This window comes from Zonotrichia albicollis, chromosome 3, assembly GCF_047830755.1.
Source record: "Zonotrichia albicollis isolate bZonAlb1 chromosome 3, bZonAlb1.hap1, whole genome shotgun sequence".
NCBI lineage: Eukaryota > Metazoa > Chordata > Aves > Passeriformes > Passerellidae > Zonotrichia > Zonotrichia albicollis.
The window spans coordinates 68,629,699-68,643,789 of record NC_133821.1 but is presented as its reverse complement, the minus strand read 5'-3'; the positions used below and the strand labels follow the sequence as shown (position 1 = coordinate 68,643,789).

At 41.3% G+C, this 14,091-nt stretch overlaps 2 protein-coding genes across 3 annotated transcripts in view; one reads left to right on the top strand and one right to left on the bottom strand.

The window, feature by feature from the left end:
• The window catches only part of LOC102061612 (plasminogen), a 23,631-nt gene extending 13,926 nt beyond the window's left edge, over window positions 1–9,705 (top strand). For both annotated transcript variants that reach the window (XM_074537777.1, XM_005488083.2), the window contains exons 11-19: window positions 181–347; window positions 1,252–1,400; window positions 2,881–2,974; window positions 4,553–4,673; window positions 5,415–5,489; window positions 5,839–5,979; window positions 7,159–7,265; window positions 8,103–8,248; window positions 9,012–9,705. In XM_074537777.1, coding sequence (XP_074393878.1) covers window positions 181–347; window positions 1,252–1,400; window positions 2,881–2,974; window positions 4,553–4,673; window positions 5,415–5,489; window positions 5,839–5,979; window positions 7,159–7,265; window positions 8,103–8,248; window positions 9,012–9,173 — 1,162 coding nt within the window. In that variant the 3' untranslated portion in view covers window positions 9,174–9,705. The remainder of the gene's footprint in view (window positions 1–180; window positions 348–1,251; window positions 1,401–2,880; window positions 2,975–4,552; window positions 4,674–5,414; window positions 5,490–5,838; window positions 5,980–7,158; window positions 7,266–8,102; window positions 8,249–9,011) is intronic.
• Window positions 9,577–14,091, bottom strand: part of SLC22A3 (solute carrier family 22 member 3) — a 30,291-nt gene continuing 25,776 nt past the window's right edge. The window contains exon 11 of the mRNA XM_005488084.4: window positions 9,577–14,091. Coding sequence (XP_005488141.1) covers window positions 14,034–14,091 — 58 coding nt within the window. The 3' untranslated portion in view covers window positions 9,577–14,033.

Sequence of the window (14,091 nt, the reverse complement as noted above, 5' to 3'; positions counted from 1 at the left end):
TATTTAATGTATGTGTCCTGATTTCTTTCTGCTGTAAAGACAATTTCAACTGGCCATGACAGAATGCACATGATAAATGGTATATGCTAACTCCGAAGCAGATCTGCTTGCTAAAGTGTTCTTGTGAGCTCTCCCCAGGGCAATGGCATGGGTAGGAATATAATATGTTTGCATTTGCAGGGGCCTGAGCCAAAATTACTGCAGAAACCCGGATGCCGACAGCCGTCCCTGGTGCTACACCACCGACCCCAGCGTGAGGTGGGAGTACTGTGACCTGAAGAAGTGTGATGACCAGGGGCTGCAGACTGTACCTAAGCCTCCTCAGACAGCAGAGGAAGCAAACCCTGGTGAGAATACTTTCAGCATTTCCCCAGAAATGCTCATAACCAGGAAGCTGGTTTTTATGGAAACACCTTCAAGAATTTAATGAGGATGAAATACAGGAAACTCTAAATAACAGAATTTAATACAGTATTGTATCCACGCTCTTAATTTTCTGAGCATTTTTGTAGAATTTTATAGCAGGGTTTCTGCATTAGGTTTTAGGCAAATATCACATCTTTTACCTGCTACATCTGGCAATATTGGAAACATGAGGAAGCAGATGGCTCTGCTGTGGGAGGGCAATTAACAATGACAGAAAATGAAGCAGTGATGGCATTTTGCTGACACCTGCTCCAAAAAGTCTTTTCCTGTGCCATGCTTTCACATTTCTAGGGTTCCACTTACCATCAGAGGACAGGTGTCTTTTTTTGATTCAGTTCAGATGCAACTCTGTTATGCAGTAGATGGTTAGAGTTCTGCAGCTTTCTTTTTTTAATTTGTTTTTGCTATGACATGTTTCACTGGTTAGAAGGTTAATAATTTTGGCTGAATACGTGTTACTGAGTTTTACCTACTGTAAAATGTGGCATTGGACAGATATCAGTGCCTGCAAGGGAAATACTTTATGAGTGCATGGTATTTGTAGACCTGATTTCTGGAGTCTTGAAGGATTGACTAAATGTAAGCTTCTTTTATTTATGACTTTCATGATCATGAAGAAAATTTTTAAGATGCAAGGAAATTAAAATATCATTGTTAGTAATCCTTGAGACTATGTAGCCCTTATTTCCTCATCTACATAATATGTAGGATGTGTAAATTGTAGTGGTATTTCCTCAAATTTATCTCTGCTTCATCACCATCAAGTATGGATGCGGCCCAACAGCTCACAGCTAACAACCATTTCCTTTCCTTCATTTTTCACAGAGTGCATTATTGAAAATGGTGTAGACTACCGTGGCACAGTGGCAAAAACTGCAAGGGGCAGGACTTGTCAGGAGTGGAGCTCTCAGAGACCTCACAGCCACGACTATTTCACTCCCACAACTCATCCAAGAGCAGGCCTGGAAAAAAATGTAAACAACTGTTCATTTAATACTTGTTGTCATGGAGCTTTGCCTGCCTTTTTCAGGGTCCCTCAGTGAGCATTTGGTCACAGGTCTTTGTTAATTTCTTTTCTCAGTTCAATCCAAAAACCTGATCATGATAGTTCTTGCTGCCATGACCAGTGTGGTCACTGTGGGACACAGAGATGCCCAGAAGCTCCACTGAATGCTTCTGCAGCACATCCAAGGGGCTTCAGATGGGCACCTGCTTCTCCTCAGTACTGAGGACCAGCCAGAGCTGGTCTGTGGGCAGGGCCTCTGTCTCCTCTGACAGAAAGAACACCTGGGCTCATAGGTTTCAGTGGTACCAGGGACAGGTGATGTGGTGGATCCAATGTTCACTGCAAGTTCCTTGAGATGTGTAGCTGATGGATTGTAGCCCCCCATGCCCCAGTAATTCCCATTCAGCCCTCCAGCCTCTGCCACAGCCCTTTATTCAGGTCTATACATGTACCTGACCATCCTGGAAGGCAAACTTCCTTTCTAATCTTCGTCTCCCAAGTCCTAAAAAATGTACTCACCAGCTCTTTAGCCTTGTAACATCCCATTTACAGTATTTGCCTGATTTGTGACAAGCTTTGCATGTGATTCAAAGAGTTTGTTTGATGCTTACAGCTTGAACTATTTTTTACGGGGTAGATGACTTTAGAACTTGCTTTAGTCAATTCTTTGATGGCATCACATACCCTGTTTTGAATTCCAGATTGGGGAAACTGTCTCTAAAAAGCTGCCTGTCATAAATTCTTGGTTCTTGCACTTGTCAGGGGCTCTTAGTAGCATATATTTTCTCTAAGACATGGGATATGTTTCAGGATAGGGAAGGGAACTGGAAAAGATACCTGGTGGCATGCAGTTGTGTGAGGTGTGTGTGCTGAGCAGGGATCAGTCAGCATGCCCAGGGAAAGCCCAGAGAGTGATTCAGCACCTGCATGAGGGGGAGCACTGCAGCCCTGCACCACCACAGGCATCATCAGGTTGAGCAAGAGCAGCTTACACAACACTCTCCTGTCCCTGAGTCATGCAGCCAGAGTGGATGTGGAAAGACCTCGGACTGATCCTACTGCTCCTATTAACTGTAGGAAAAGCAGGAGTAAATATTTTCTGTGCTTTAGAAAACTTCATCAAAGACAAGATCTCCCAATTTTTGAGATCTCAGGGATCCAAGGTTGCCCTAGTGAAGCTTAATGTCTGAAGGCAGTTTGAGGAAATCTGATTTTTATTATCCTTTTCCAAATTCCAGAGCAAATGGAAAAATGAAAAATAATATTTGACAAAAGGAATGGGAAGTTACTTATAAGAATGAAAATAAAAAAATATTTCCCAAATTTTATTTTATTTTATTTTATTTTATTTTATTTTATTTTATTTTATTTTATTTTATTTTGAAGCTTTAATTGGTTGGCCTTTTTATTCCCTGGTTAATAGCTGGTGCCTTTATTCTTTGTTACAGTATTGCAGGAATCCTGATGGAGATGTGAATGGACCTTGGTGCTACACAACAGACCCAAGAAAAGCCTGGGAGTACTGTGACATTCCCAAGTGCCGTAATTATTCCTTTAAAGACTAGTGTCTCCCTTCCCCTTAAAGACTACTGTCTCCCTTTCCTGTACCTCTTTATAACAGCTGGAGAGTACTTGGTGTTTAGTCTGAAAGACTGATCTAAGTGCAACAGATATAGATAAGAAATTAAGGCTCTTGGGAAGTGATGTTCTCAGGGTCTCTGTCTGAAGACCTAAGATTGGTCTTCCTTGAAAGCCCCAAATGCACCACAAGATTTGGAGGCCACTGAAGCTTATGGGGTTTTGTCATGTGTTTCAAAATGGGCAGTTCCAGCAGACATTTCCCCTGCCCCAGCCCAATCTCCTGGCATAACTCTGTGTGTGGCCTTGCTGAACAAGGCACGCTCTTATACCAGCAAAATCTTTGCACTCCCTCTCACGTGCCTCTGGTTCTGTCCTAGATGACAACCCGATTGTCCCTCCTCTGATATTGTACCATATCTAGTATCTGCAAAATGCATCTGACCCTAAATGTTTAACCAAATGCCCTTTGTCTTTGTTAGTAGTGATCAAGCTCTGAATGAGGTGGTGCAACAAAGTGTACAATGATAAAGTTTTATAACATTTTGGTTTCCAGTCCTTTCATGTCTATCAACAACAAAAGCTATGCTAGGAAGAGAGGTAGCTCTCAAAAGAAGGGTGACTTTCTTGCTGCTTTATCCCCTCAGCAGTGAGCAGAAGAAAATATGCTCAGATCAAAGCCCAAAAGCGGAGCAAACAAGAAAAAGAAAATTGTTGTTGTAAACACATTGGACCTGTGAAAGTAGTACTGCAGTGAACGTGTTGTGCTGAGATTCTTAAGGAAAAAAAATCACATTTTCACAACACATTTTCACATCACTATTGTATTGTATTTTGATAATCCATTTCTTCTTTAAATTAGTACTGTTTTTTTGTTGAGAAGGTAATCTAAAGAACAGAGGAAACACGGCATTTGCTTTTAATTTCTTTAGTTAGCTCTTTTTGCTGACAAAATTCTAAATTCTGTGTTGATAAGACTCAGTTCACCAAGGCCAAATAAGAACTACTTTTTCAATAACTCAGAGAAATCTGAAGTGCCAAATGATCCTAAAATAAGAGTTGACAAAATTTTGTTCCTCAGAGACAGCCTTAGAATTTCACAAGACTAGTTTAAAACATCTGTTTAAAACATCAGCTTCTGGTGTTTTAACTGCTGATGTCCATAAGAGACAATTTAAAAATAATGGAAGACTTTATTTCTTTTTTCTCTCTTTTTTCTTCTCCTCCTCTTCTGTTTTTGTTTTGGATTTGTTCGGTTGGGTTTTTTTCTATCTGACTGTAGAGCTCCTTGTGTGTAATTTGCTGGCCACTGAGAACTGTATGTGAAAAAGAAAAATTTACTAGGCATTTTTAGGTGTTCCAGAAGAAGGTAACCTAACAAAATATATGTGATGTATGGTATAGAATTCCTTGAAGAGAATCAGAAGCTGAAGTGACAAATGTAACAGTGTAACAGGTTCACCTTCTAGTTCACCGAGTTCATAGTGAATATACAGCAAATCACTTAAGTTCCTTACAGTGATATTGTTTTCTTTTCTGAAGCTCCTCCTCAGTATGAATGTGGGAAATCCAAGTTCAGGCCAAAACTGTGTGCTCAAAGGATTGTTGCAGGGTGTATTTCACATCCACACTCCTGGCCTTGGCAGATCAGCCTCCGTACCAGGTATGGTTATTCCCCATTACATTGGACTCTACATGCAAAGAAACCTGGCCTCTCATAGTCTTACAGTAAGTGGTTCAGGCATTCTAAACTTGATTTCAATTTAAACATAGCTCAAGGCTAAACACTGTATGTACTATTCTTAAAGAAGGTTGTTTAGACAACCAAGAACACTCTATTTTGTGACAAATCAATTGTTAATTGTTAATTTCAAGAACATTTTCAGTAGAAGGCAGAATGACTTTAAATCTGTCACTATATTCTATAACAGAGTCAGTTTCCAACGAATAAAAGCAACAGTATGGCTAGTACACCTCTTGATCAGTCCTTCCATGTAAACATTTGCTCCTACTGGCAAAATTATTAATAAAACTGGTAATCAAGGCCACTTGCAGAGCTTTATGACTGTGATTAGAGCTAGAAAAAGTCAAAATCTCTAAAATGGTGAACCTCACTGCACACAGGGTTTTTCCAGTAATAGAAACACTGACTAAGAATGAAGATCTTTGTTTGTTTTGATGAAGGTGTTTTCATACAAGGCCTCCTAAAAATGTCCACAGACTCTTACTATCATTGTAAGAAGCATTATTCTAGGAAAGCAAAACATTTCTTAATGAAATTGTGGAGTAATGTCTTCAGTTTGTAAAGGTAGACATGTTGGAAATATTATCTGATAAATTACAGTAGGATTAACTTCCCCATCTTAAACCACTGCCCTTTTCATGACATTTTGCTCTATTACAGTTATGGCTTGCATTTCTGTGGGGGAACTCTGATAGATCCTCAATGGGTTCTTACTGCTGCCCACTGCTTAGAAAAGTAAGTATCTGTTATGGTCTCCACCAGCAACTTCTTACACAAGATAGAAAAAAACCAGGAGAAGCAAGAGACCTGATAACTAACCCAAGCTGGTTGCAAACAGCTTGCAAGCAGTCAAGAATTGAGCCAAGTCCATTTGTCATTCATTAAAACTGAATTTTGACTGTAAAGCAGAGTGACAGTGATAAATCCTCCTGCCGATTTGATTTCATGTGCCATTATAAGGGATTAAGTTTACTCCAAAGCTGGCTATCTGGCTTTTACAGAGCAAGGTGCTCAGTAACATTGAAAGTGGTCTCTGTTCTGGTTGTGTATTCATCAGCTCACCATGTGCAATCATTTCCAATAGGTCCTCACGACCAGCTGCTTATAAAGTGTACCTTGGATTACACAGAGAAGTCGCAACAGAGCCGTCAGTACAAATCCGTGATGTAGAGAAGTTGTTCAAGGAGCCACGCAGAGCAGATATTGCTCTGCTCAAACTGAGCAGGTACCTTCTTCCCTGAAGCACTCCTTTGTTCTGATAAGACAAGATGACTAAAAAGTGGTTGCTGGTGTTGTAGAAATGAGTGTTTCTGCGTACTTTGTGTTCAATTAGTGATTGGAGACCCCCTCTTTCTTTCCTTGCAGAGGCTCTGGGGTTATAGAAAGGGAAAGGCTGCCTTTGGGAGGGGAGGAGGGCTGGGGACAGTTAGCCAGGCTGGAAATGCACTGGGTGTCAGCTGCTGCAAGGTGAGGCAGTGGCAGCAGAATAGCAGGAGGTAATGCTTAGAGGAGATTTTAGTCTGTGTTTCTACATACTTGATAAGGTAATGATGATTGGAACCTGCAACATTAGCATGATGCCACTCCATGCTGTTTCCATGCTGTGGTGGGGAGATTTCCTCTTCCAGCAGGGCTGGCCAGTGGGCAGGCAAAGAGTTTGATGTAATGCCCAGTATGGCCCCTCTTGCATCTGTTTTCATTCATTGGAAATGCCCTCTGTGGAACTGTGCAATCAAAAGGAATTTGTCCATGCAGCTGCCAGCAGATGTGAATGTGTGCTGCTTGGGCTTTCAGTGCTGTGGCTGCAGTGCATGTCTGAAACAGATACGGGGTCAGATTAAAAATGTGGTCTTCTAAATGACCTTTTGCTGCACCCAAAGGCAAGTCAGGTGGCAAGTCAGATGGACTTAGCTTCTGCTGTGTGCTCAGTGTACTGACAGAAAGTGATTTCAAATCAGACTGGATGCAGAAAGAGCAATCTAACACCTAGGTGTTAAATGCCACTAAATTATACCTATATATATAAAATATATATCTATTTTTTACAAATACCACTAAATTATACCTATATATATAAAATATATATCTATTTTTTACAAATACCACTAAATTATTTCTAATTAGGTTCTATTTGCTATGCATTAGCCTAATTCAAAGCATTCTCCTAGATTATTATTGGCTCTTTTTATATAATTTTCCATTTCAGACTTTTCTCTTTTGTGTATCACTTTCTGTGGATTTAGAGCCTAAAAAGCAATTTTGCATGTCAGAAAAAAAACTCAAACGAAACGAAGGATTTAAATGATAAAAGGCTAAATGTGTATAAAATCTTTTTAGAAACCTGAATTAGAACCTAGTATTAAGTATAATTGTGCTAATGATTGTTCCTCTTTGTTCATTCCAGACCAGCAGTCATTAATAATCATGTAATCCCAGTTTGTTTACCAAAAGAAAACTCTGTGTTAGGAGGAAGAGAGGAGTGCTATGTGACGGGCTGGGGAGACACAAAAGGTGAGACAGCACTGACACATTTAAAAGCTCCATGTTTGCAGACTGGTATATACTTGTAAAAAAGTGTGCCCTCTCTTGTGCCCCACGCAAGCTATTGATGAAAAACTTGTTTCATCAAAATTAATCAGGTGCTGCCAGACTTCCCACCGTCTCTCTGACACTGATTCTCCTAATTCATTCAGTGCCATGTAAATTGAAACCCTCTAAATAGATGCTACAAGAGGAGAAGCAGAGCTAAGGAGTCATTTCTCTCTCAGTCCATATGCTTTTCCCCAAAGTGGGCTTTTGCCCAATTGGATGGAAAGTTTTCTAGATTTAGGTTATCTCTTAATCACACAAATGTGACTTTTCTCATTCTCTTGATTGATTCTTCCTCCCAACCAGGCTGGTTAACATCTCAACAAATAAATCCCTCATTTTCAAAACCTCTCACTCTGTCTTGGTTCAGAAGTGCATTGGTACCTTCTCTGCCTCTTTTCGCACCATGCCATTTTCTACTGTTTGCTTCCTACCTAATTTATTCCACACAAAATTCAGATATAGAGAAATAAAATGGCTTGGGAATGGCTCCCACAAGTATCTGTGGGTACTGGATCCACATGGATATACTGTGAGAGCAGGAAGGTCAGTGGTGGGCGGTAGAAGGTTATAAGTACCATAATATTGATGATAATGCCTGCTGATTTTGGTATATCTTCATATTGGGCCTGGGAAGTGTATGCACAGTGCACACTATGCTGATTTTACTGCTTATCCATATCCTGATATTTGTGTGTTGTGAATATGATAATTACCTTTGTCATTCATTCTTTTTTCGTCTCTTTTTCATTTCCAAAGGTACTCCTGGTGAGGGCTACTTAAAGGAAACTGGCTTTCCTGTAATTGAGAATAAAATATGCAACCGCCCTGAATTCTTGAACGGTAGAGTTAAAAAGCACGAGCTCTGTGCTGGGAATATTGATGGAGGCACAGATACCTGCCAGGTAAGAAAGTCTGTCAGCATGAGAGTCACTTGTACGCACATTCAGATCAAATAGGGCATTGCTTTTTGGGCTTTAGAGGCCCAGAATTATCCTTGGGGTGTTACCACACCACATGTATCTGAGCAGTGAAATGCCCATGGATTCTTCTCTTTCCCTGCTCCCATGTCTGCTGCTGCAAAGTAGGGAAATTTTTCAGATAAGCCTGAACTCCAGAGCACGTGGGAACACACAGCTGCACAAGTCAGGTGTGTGGAAGCCAACTTAGAATGACAAAAGGTCTGATTTTCTTTTCCCAGGCCCCCTTGCTAGCCTCAACCAGATTACCTCCAATGTCCAAGCTAGCTCAGTTAACAGCATCTCAGTTAGCAGTCAAGGAAGGATGCAGTGCCATGCAGGCAAAACAAGGGCCAAAGGAATGATGAACTTCCACGTATCAGTGCCACAGGATCATCTAGCAATAACAGAAACCCGTGAAGAGCTCAGAAAAGAAACTGAGGAAGCACTGTTTAAGTTAACAAGGGCAATCATATTCTTTTTCAATAAATCCCCTTACTTCAAAAATAAATGTAGTACCTGGGTGACATGAAAAGAGCTTTGAATATAAAAGTGTTCAGCAAAATGCATGGAAAACTCTTGTCTTGCTGGAATTCCAGTGTTTCCTTATAACTCCTGTGTCCTTTGCATGTAGGAGGTACTTCTATTTCTGTGCCTCCTGTGGAAGGGTCTGTCCAAGAAGGAATCATCCTGTTCTTTTTCTGTTTAGGGGGACAGTGGAGGACCTCTAGTCTGCCGGGACCAAGATAAATTTGTCCAACATGGAGTCACCTCTTGGGGCCTTGGCTGTGCCCAACCCATGAAACCTGGTGTTTATGTTAGAGTCTCCAACTACATTCCTTGGATTAATAGTGTGATGGAAAGCAACTGATCCTGGGTACGGACTGCCCTCTCCTGGAAAGCAGCATGCATGTCAGAAATACAAGATTCCAAGTGCAATATTAAAGCTACAATCATTCTTAAGGAAGCAAAATAAATATGATCATCCATTTTAAATTGGTATAAATTAGTAGTCATTGCCAAGAAGCCCAGCTGACAGTCTGTTACCCTGTTTCTATATGTTCTATAGTTTGTTTGCTATGTCTGACAATAGACATACCCACCTCTGAAAAACATGTTGAAAATTCCAACCTTAACTGTAACAGGACACCTGTATTTTAATTTTTTTTAAGCTCTAAAATGACATTTTCTTTTAAGGTCATCATTTTCAAGATGTTCTGCTTCTAAGATATGAAGAAATGAGAATACTTTTTATTTTCTATGAGTTGTCTGAACCTACTACCAATTTGATGCTACAAACCAAAGAAGAATCTCACAGTACATATCTTATATGCCTGTGAATTTTTATTAGTTACATCTGATAGCATTAAATACATGGGATGGAAAAAAAAGGAAAGAAACACCTTTGGTTTGTGTTTTCATATTTTTTATTGTCAAGGAAATACATGGGTCACAAAAGTATAAATGTTGCATCAAAGATATAAAACAGTGGATTAAAAAATAGCCTCACCCTGAAGTTAGTCCCTAGTAAAGAAAAGAAAATCAATAGGTACCACAAATAGTGACAATGCTTCTACATATTATAAAATTCTGTACCCATTTATTTCTTTGTATAAATACATAACTACATAATAGTTAGATGTACATTTTTCTCCTCTATAAGAAGATGATGTACAAATGTGGTTATAGGGAGTGTAAGCTTAAACCTTCCAGAATTCTTTCCAGGGAAAGCTTGACTCATGCTGTCCAAAGTGAAGCAATTGCTGACTGTGAACTCCTGCTCCCATCCTGCCTGTCTGGCAGATAAAGCAGGGGGCTCCTCACAGGCTTCTGGAGACCCCCAGCTCTGCATGGGGTCCTTCTTGCATCCCCAGGGTGTGCTGGGGCTATTCCAAGTAGCACAGCTACTTCCTGGGGTGGCATTTGTCCTGTCCATTTGCTGCACTCTCAGACAAGCCAAGCTGCATGTCATTTTTAAATTGTCTTTATTTTTTTTTGTAAGCTTGGACATGCAGAAGGGATGTGTTGCATCCTAAGAGTTTTGGTTTGGTCTGTTTTTTTCTCCCAGTGCCTTAAACGGAGATGAGAACTATTAAGCATAGTTAGGTGGCAGGGTGATTTCTGAAGCTTCTAGTTCTGGAGTCGGATTCTGGGAGATGAAATCATCTCAGGGCATTGCCTTCCTGAGCAGGAGCAGCTCTGATAAAGCACACACCACCCACCTGTCTGGTCAGAGGGATCCACTGAGCACAAATACCATCCTGCATATTTTCCATATATATCCACTTTGGTCATCAAGCCAACCAAGAGATTTGTACAGTTCTTCCCTGACAACAGAAATTCTGTGTTGCAGCTTGGGCTTTGATTTGTTAAGCTCTTCAGATGTGAACTCTTGAAGGCATGGTTAATATCCGGCTTACAGACAGAGAAACCATTGGCCCTGCTCTCCTTGCTAAACTGGCTAGAAATTTTGGGATATGCCTGAGGGGCCACAGAAGTTCCACCTCATAACACTTCAAACAGTGCCAGTCATGATCCTTTCCTTCTGCAAGACTGTCAGGGGCAATAAAAATTGTCACTTTTTGTGGTAACCCTTTGCACAGACTGGATAAAGTAACCCAGGACATGTGGTAGCAGTGGCACATTTGACCCAAAATAGCACTTCCATCTGTTTGTTGGTCTAAGAAACCTCTTTGCCAACAGGAAAAACACACTTGGGTTTCTGAGGACACATTGTTTGTGTGCCTGTGGTGATGGTACAGTGACCCTTTGTCTCTTGTGTACCTCACATCTCTCACTGTGCCTCTGGAGGACACACGTGCAGCACAATTATAGCTGACAGAGTCCAGGCCCTCAGTGAAGAGGTGCCTCTCACAACAGCCATTTTGGTGTCAACAACTTAGGAGAACACTGCTGTGCCTCCTGAGAAGCTGGCAGAACTTTCCTGTAAGTATTAAGCAGTTGGAGGCACATATGAATTTAGAATGACTCTTTTTTTGAACAAACAGCCTGTCCTGTGCTCTGCATGCCCAGGTGCATCCACCTCCACGCAGCTGGTTTTGCTTGGGGTTCTCCCTTGCTGAAGTTGTTCATCTGGTACCACCACCTCCTCTGTCATCCCTTGCCCACAAGAGGGTATCCCCACCATTACCAGGCTGCTGGTCATGCACCACATTACACACCCACTACACCTTCAGGAGGCAACACAAAGTCTCACAGAGATGGAAGAGCTTTTCAACTTACAAAATCCCTGTTAGGGATAAGAGTTAGCACAAAAGCAATGACCAAATACAAACTCCACCTGAAGTTGCTTAGCACTACTAGATTAGAAGTCAAAACATTATGCATAGGCTTTTTTCTGCTGTCCTTTACAAAACAAATTATTAAGAAATAAAAATATTCAAACTTCTGACACTGCCCCAAGCCATTTTACCCACCAAAATTTATCACTCACATTATCTTTTGAGCAACACATGCAAAACAAAGTATAATCTGAAAGGAGGAAACAAGTCTTTGCATCTGTCATTTCTCAATGTGTTTTAGTTGTCCACTAACTGAAGAAGCTGTCAAATATTATTCACATTTATTTGGAAAGCTGTAGCTTTAAAAGATCTCTGCAATCTTTCTCAAGCTGCTAGTGTTTGGGACACCAATTAAAAAAAAAAAAAAAAACACAAAGAAGAAGCACTGAATGGAAGAAGGGGGTTCAGCTCACCCATCATTACCTGTGATCACTTCACCCTGGTTCTCCAAGGTGCCTTCAGTAGAGGTTGGCTGGGCTGAGTTTTGTGGCTGAGGGTCTCACTGAGACACAGCCTCTGGCCAGTGCAAGCCCACAGCTTCCAGTTCAGGGCTGGTGTCTGCCAGCCAGCCTTGGGCTATCAGCTCTCTACAGAAGATTGTATTGGTCTAGGAGAGGTTTTCTCCTTGTAGCAGTAGCTCCAGTTTTGTGTGGTGTCTTCTCGATTAGCCATATATATTGTGAGATGTTAATTTAGTTTCATGTCTCCAAGTCATTACTGACTTTTGCTAAGCATACCTTTGACCTTTGCTGTGCCTCAGAGTAAGTTAGAAACAGCCTTGAAAGACAGGTTTTTATCACTAACTGCCTAAAGTGTGCAAACACTAGGCTGGGATTTTTATTAAAGGTCCTGTTTTCCTCCAGAAGGGCTGGTGATAAGTTGCCGGGAAAAGGCAGGGAGAGTTGGGAATTGCTGAAAAGCACAGTATATTCCTCACCATAGGAAATCCTCCTGGGCTCCTAGGGTGGTGAGAGTGGAGCAGTGATCATTCATTTTCACTGACTGTACCATAGTGCTACTGATTACTGGTATGAACCTTCCAAACTCAGTCCTACATTTGCTTGTGCCAAAAATGGGGTTTTTTGTGAGCTTATGAGGTTCTTTACAACATCTCACTCACTTCCTCTATTTATTTCACTGTTGGTAAGAGGATATCTTTTAAATGCCACATCTTTTCGAGTCCTTCCCTGCAAGGAGTGTATTGTTCACCAGTCAGTGGCCAGGATACAATTCTTGATAAAGGTCATACAGGAGAAGGGAAAGGCAGTCTGTCCCTGGAATCTGCTACAGAGCCAGAGAGTTATTCTGTTACATGTCAGCTTCAAAGGACCAATAAACACTTACCTCCCTTCATAACCAAAGCTCCTGGCTCATCCCTGCCCAAGACAGCTTGACATCCCTGTCAAGAACCTAAAGAAAATTATCCCCAAGACAGAAAGATGACAAATAGTGATAATGAACAGAATGCAGAAATTGCAGATCATTTTTGCAGTGGTCAGGGTGAAGGAACTTGGTTTGTAGGGATGGGCAGAGAGCATGATTTGCAAAGGAAAAAGTCAGCATGTTCATGAAAGAGGAGGAGAGGAGAGGAGAGGAGAGGAGAGGAGAGGAGAGGAGAGGAGAGGAGAGGAGAGGAGAGGAGAGGAGAGGAGGCAGGAGTCCTTCCCTTGGGGAGATGAAGGGTGTCACATGAACCCCAGCTGTGTCTGGGAAAGGCACTAATGGGCAGCAGGACAATCTGTGCTGCAGAACTAATGCCCTGTGCAGGGACTGACACCTACATAAAGCCCTGGAAAGGTGAGGAGGAGACTGCTTCCACGTTTCAGAAAGCCCTTGAACAAGGAGGGAAGAAGGGTAGTTGTTGAAAAGGGTCCCTGTGGATGACAATCAGACCAGAGAGAGGTTCTGCTGATGCACACTGCTGATTTCCATCCCTGTCAACCAGGGAAAGTGTCACCCTGCTCAGTGCCCTCCTTCAGCCATCATAACTTCTATTGGTCCAGATTCGTCAGGAGCACAGGAGGACAGGTTAAAATAGCCGTCCTCTCCTCCTCAAGGTCATCTAAACAAGCGCTACCATTTAAATCCTTCCCACACAAATGTAAATCCTAACAAAACAATAAACAAAAGTCTCAAATAGATACAGAAATAAATACAAGGTCACTGAGCTGGACATTCCATATTTTTAAAGCTGTTCTGTTCTCTGTGAAGAACCACAGTCCCTTCTTGCAAATGGCGTACTCAGAAAAAACAAGTATTAATTCCATATTCATAGAAAAATACACTACTTGTATTAAATGTCCTTGTGCTTAGAAGGAAAACATGAAGTTTAATCCATATTCTGCAGCAAATTCTGAAGAAGGTGGTAGCTGGAGAACAAATTCCCAGTATGGGAACAAAGTTCTTAGCTCAGTGCTGTCCTTAAAAAGTCAAATATAAGAGTTGGTGTCCCGGTGTTTCTGTTTCTTGCCACATTTTCCAAAATGA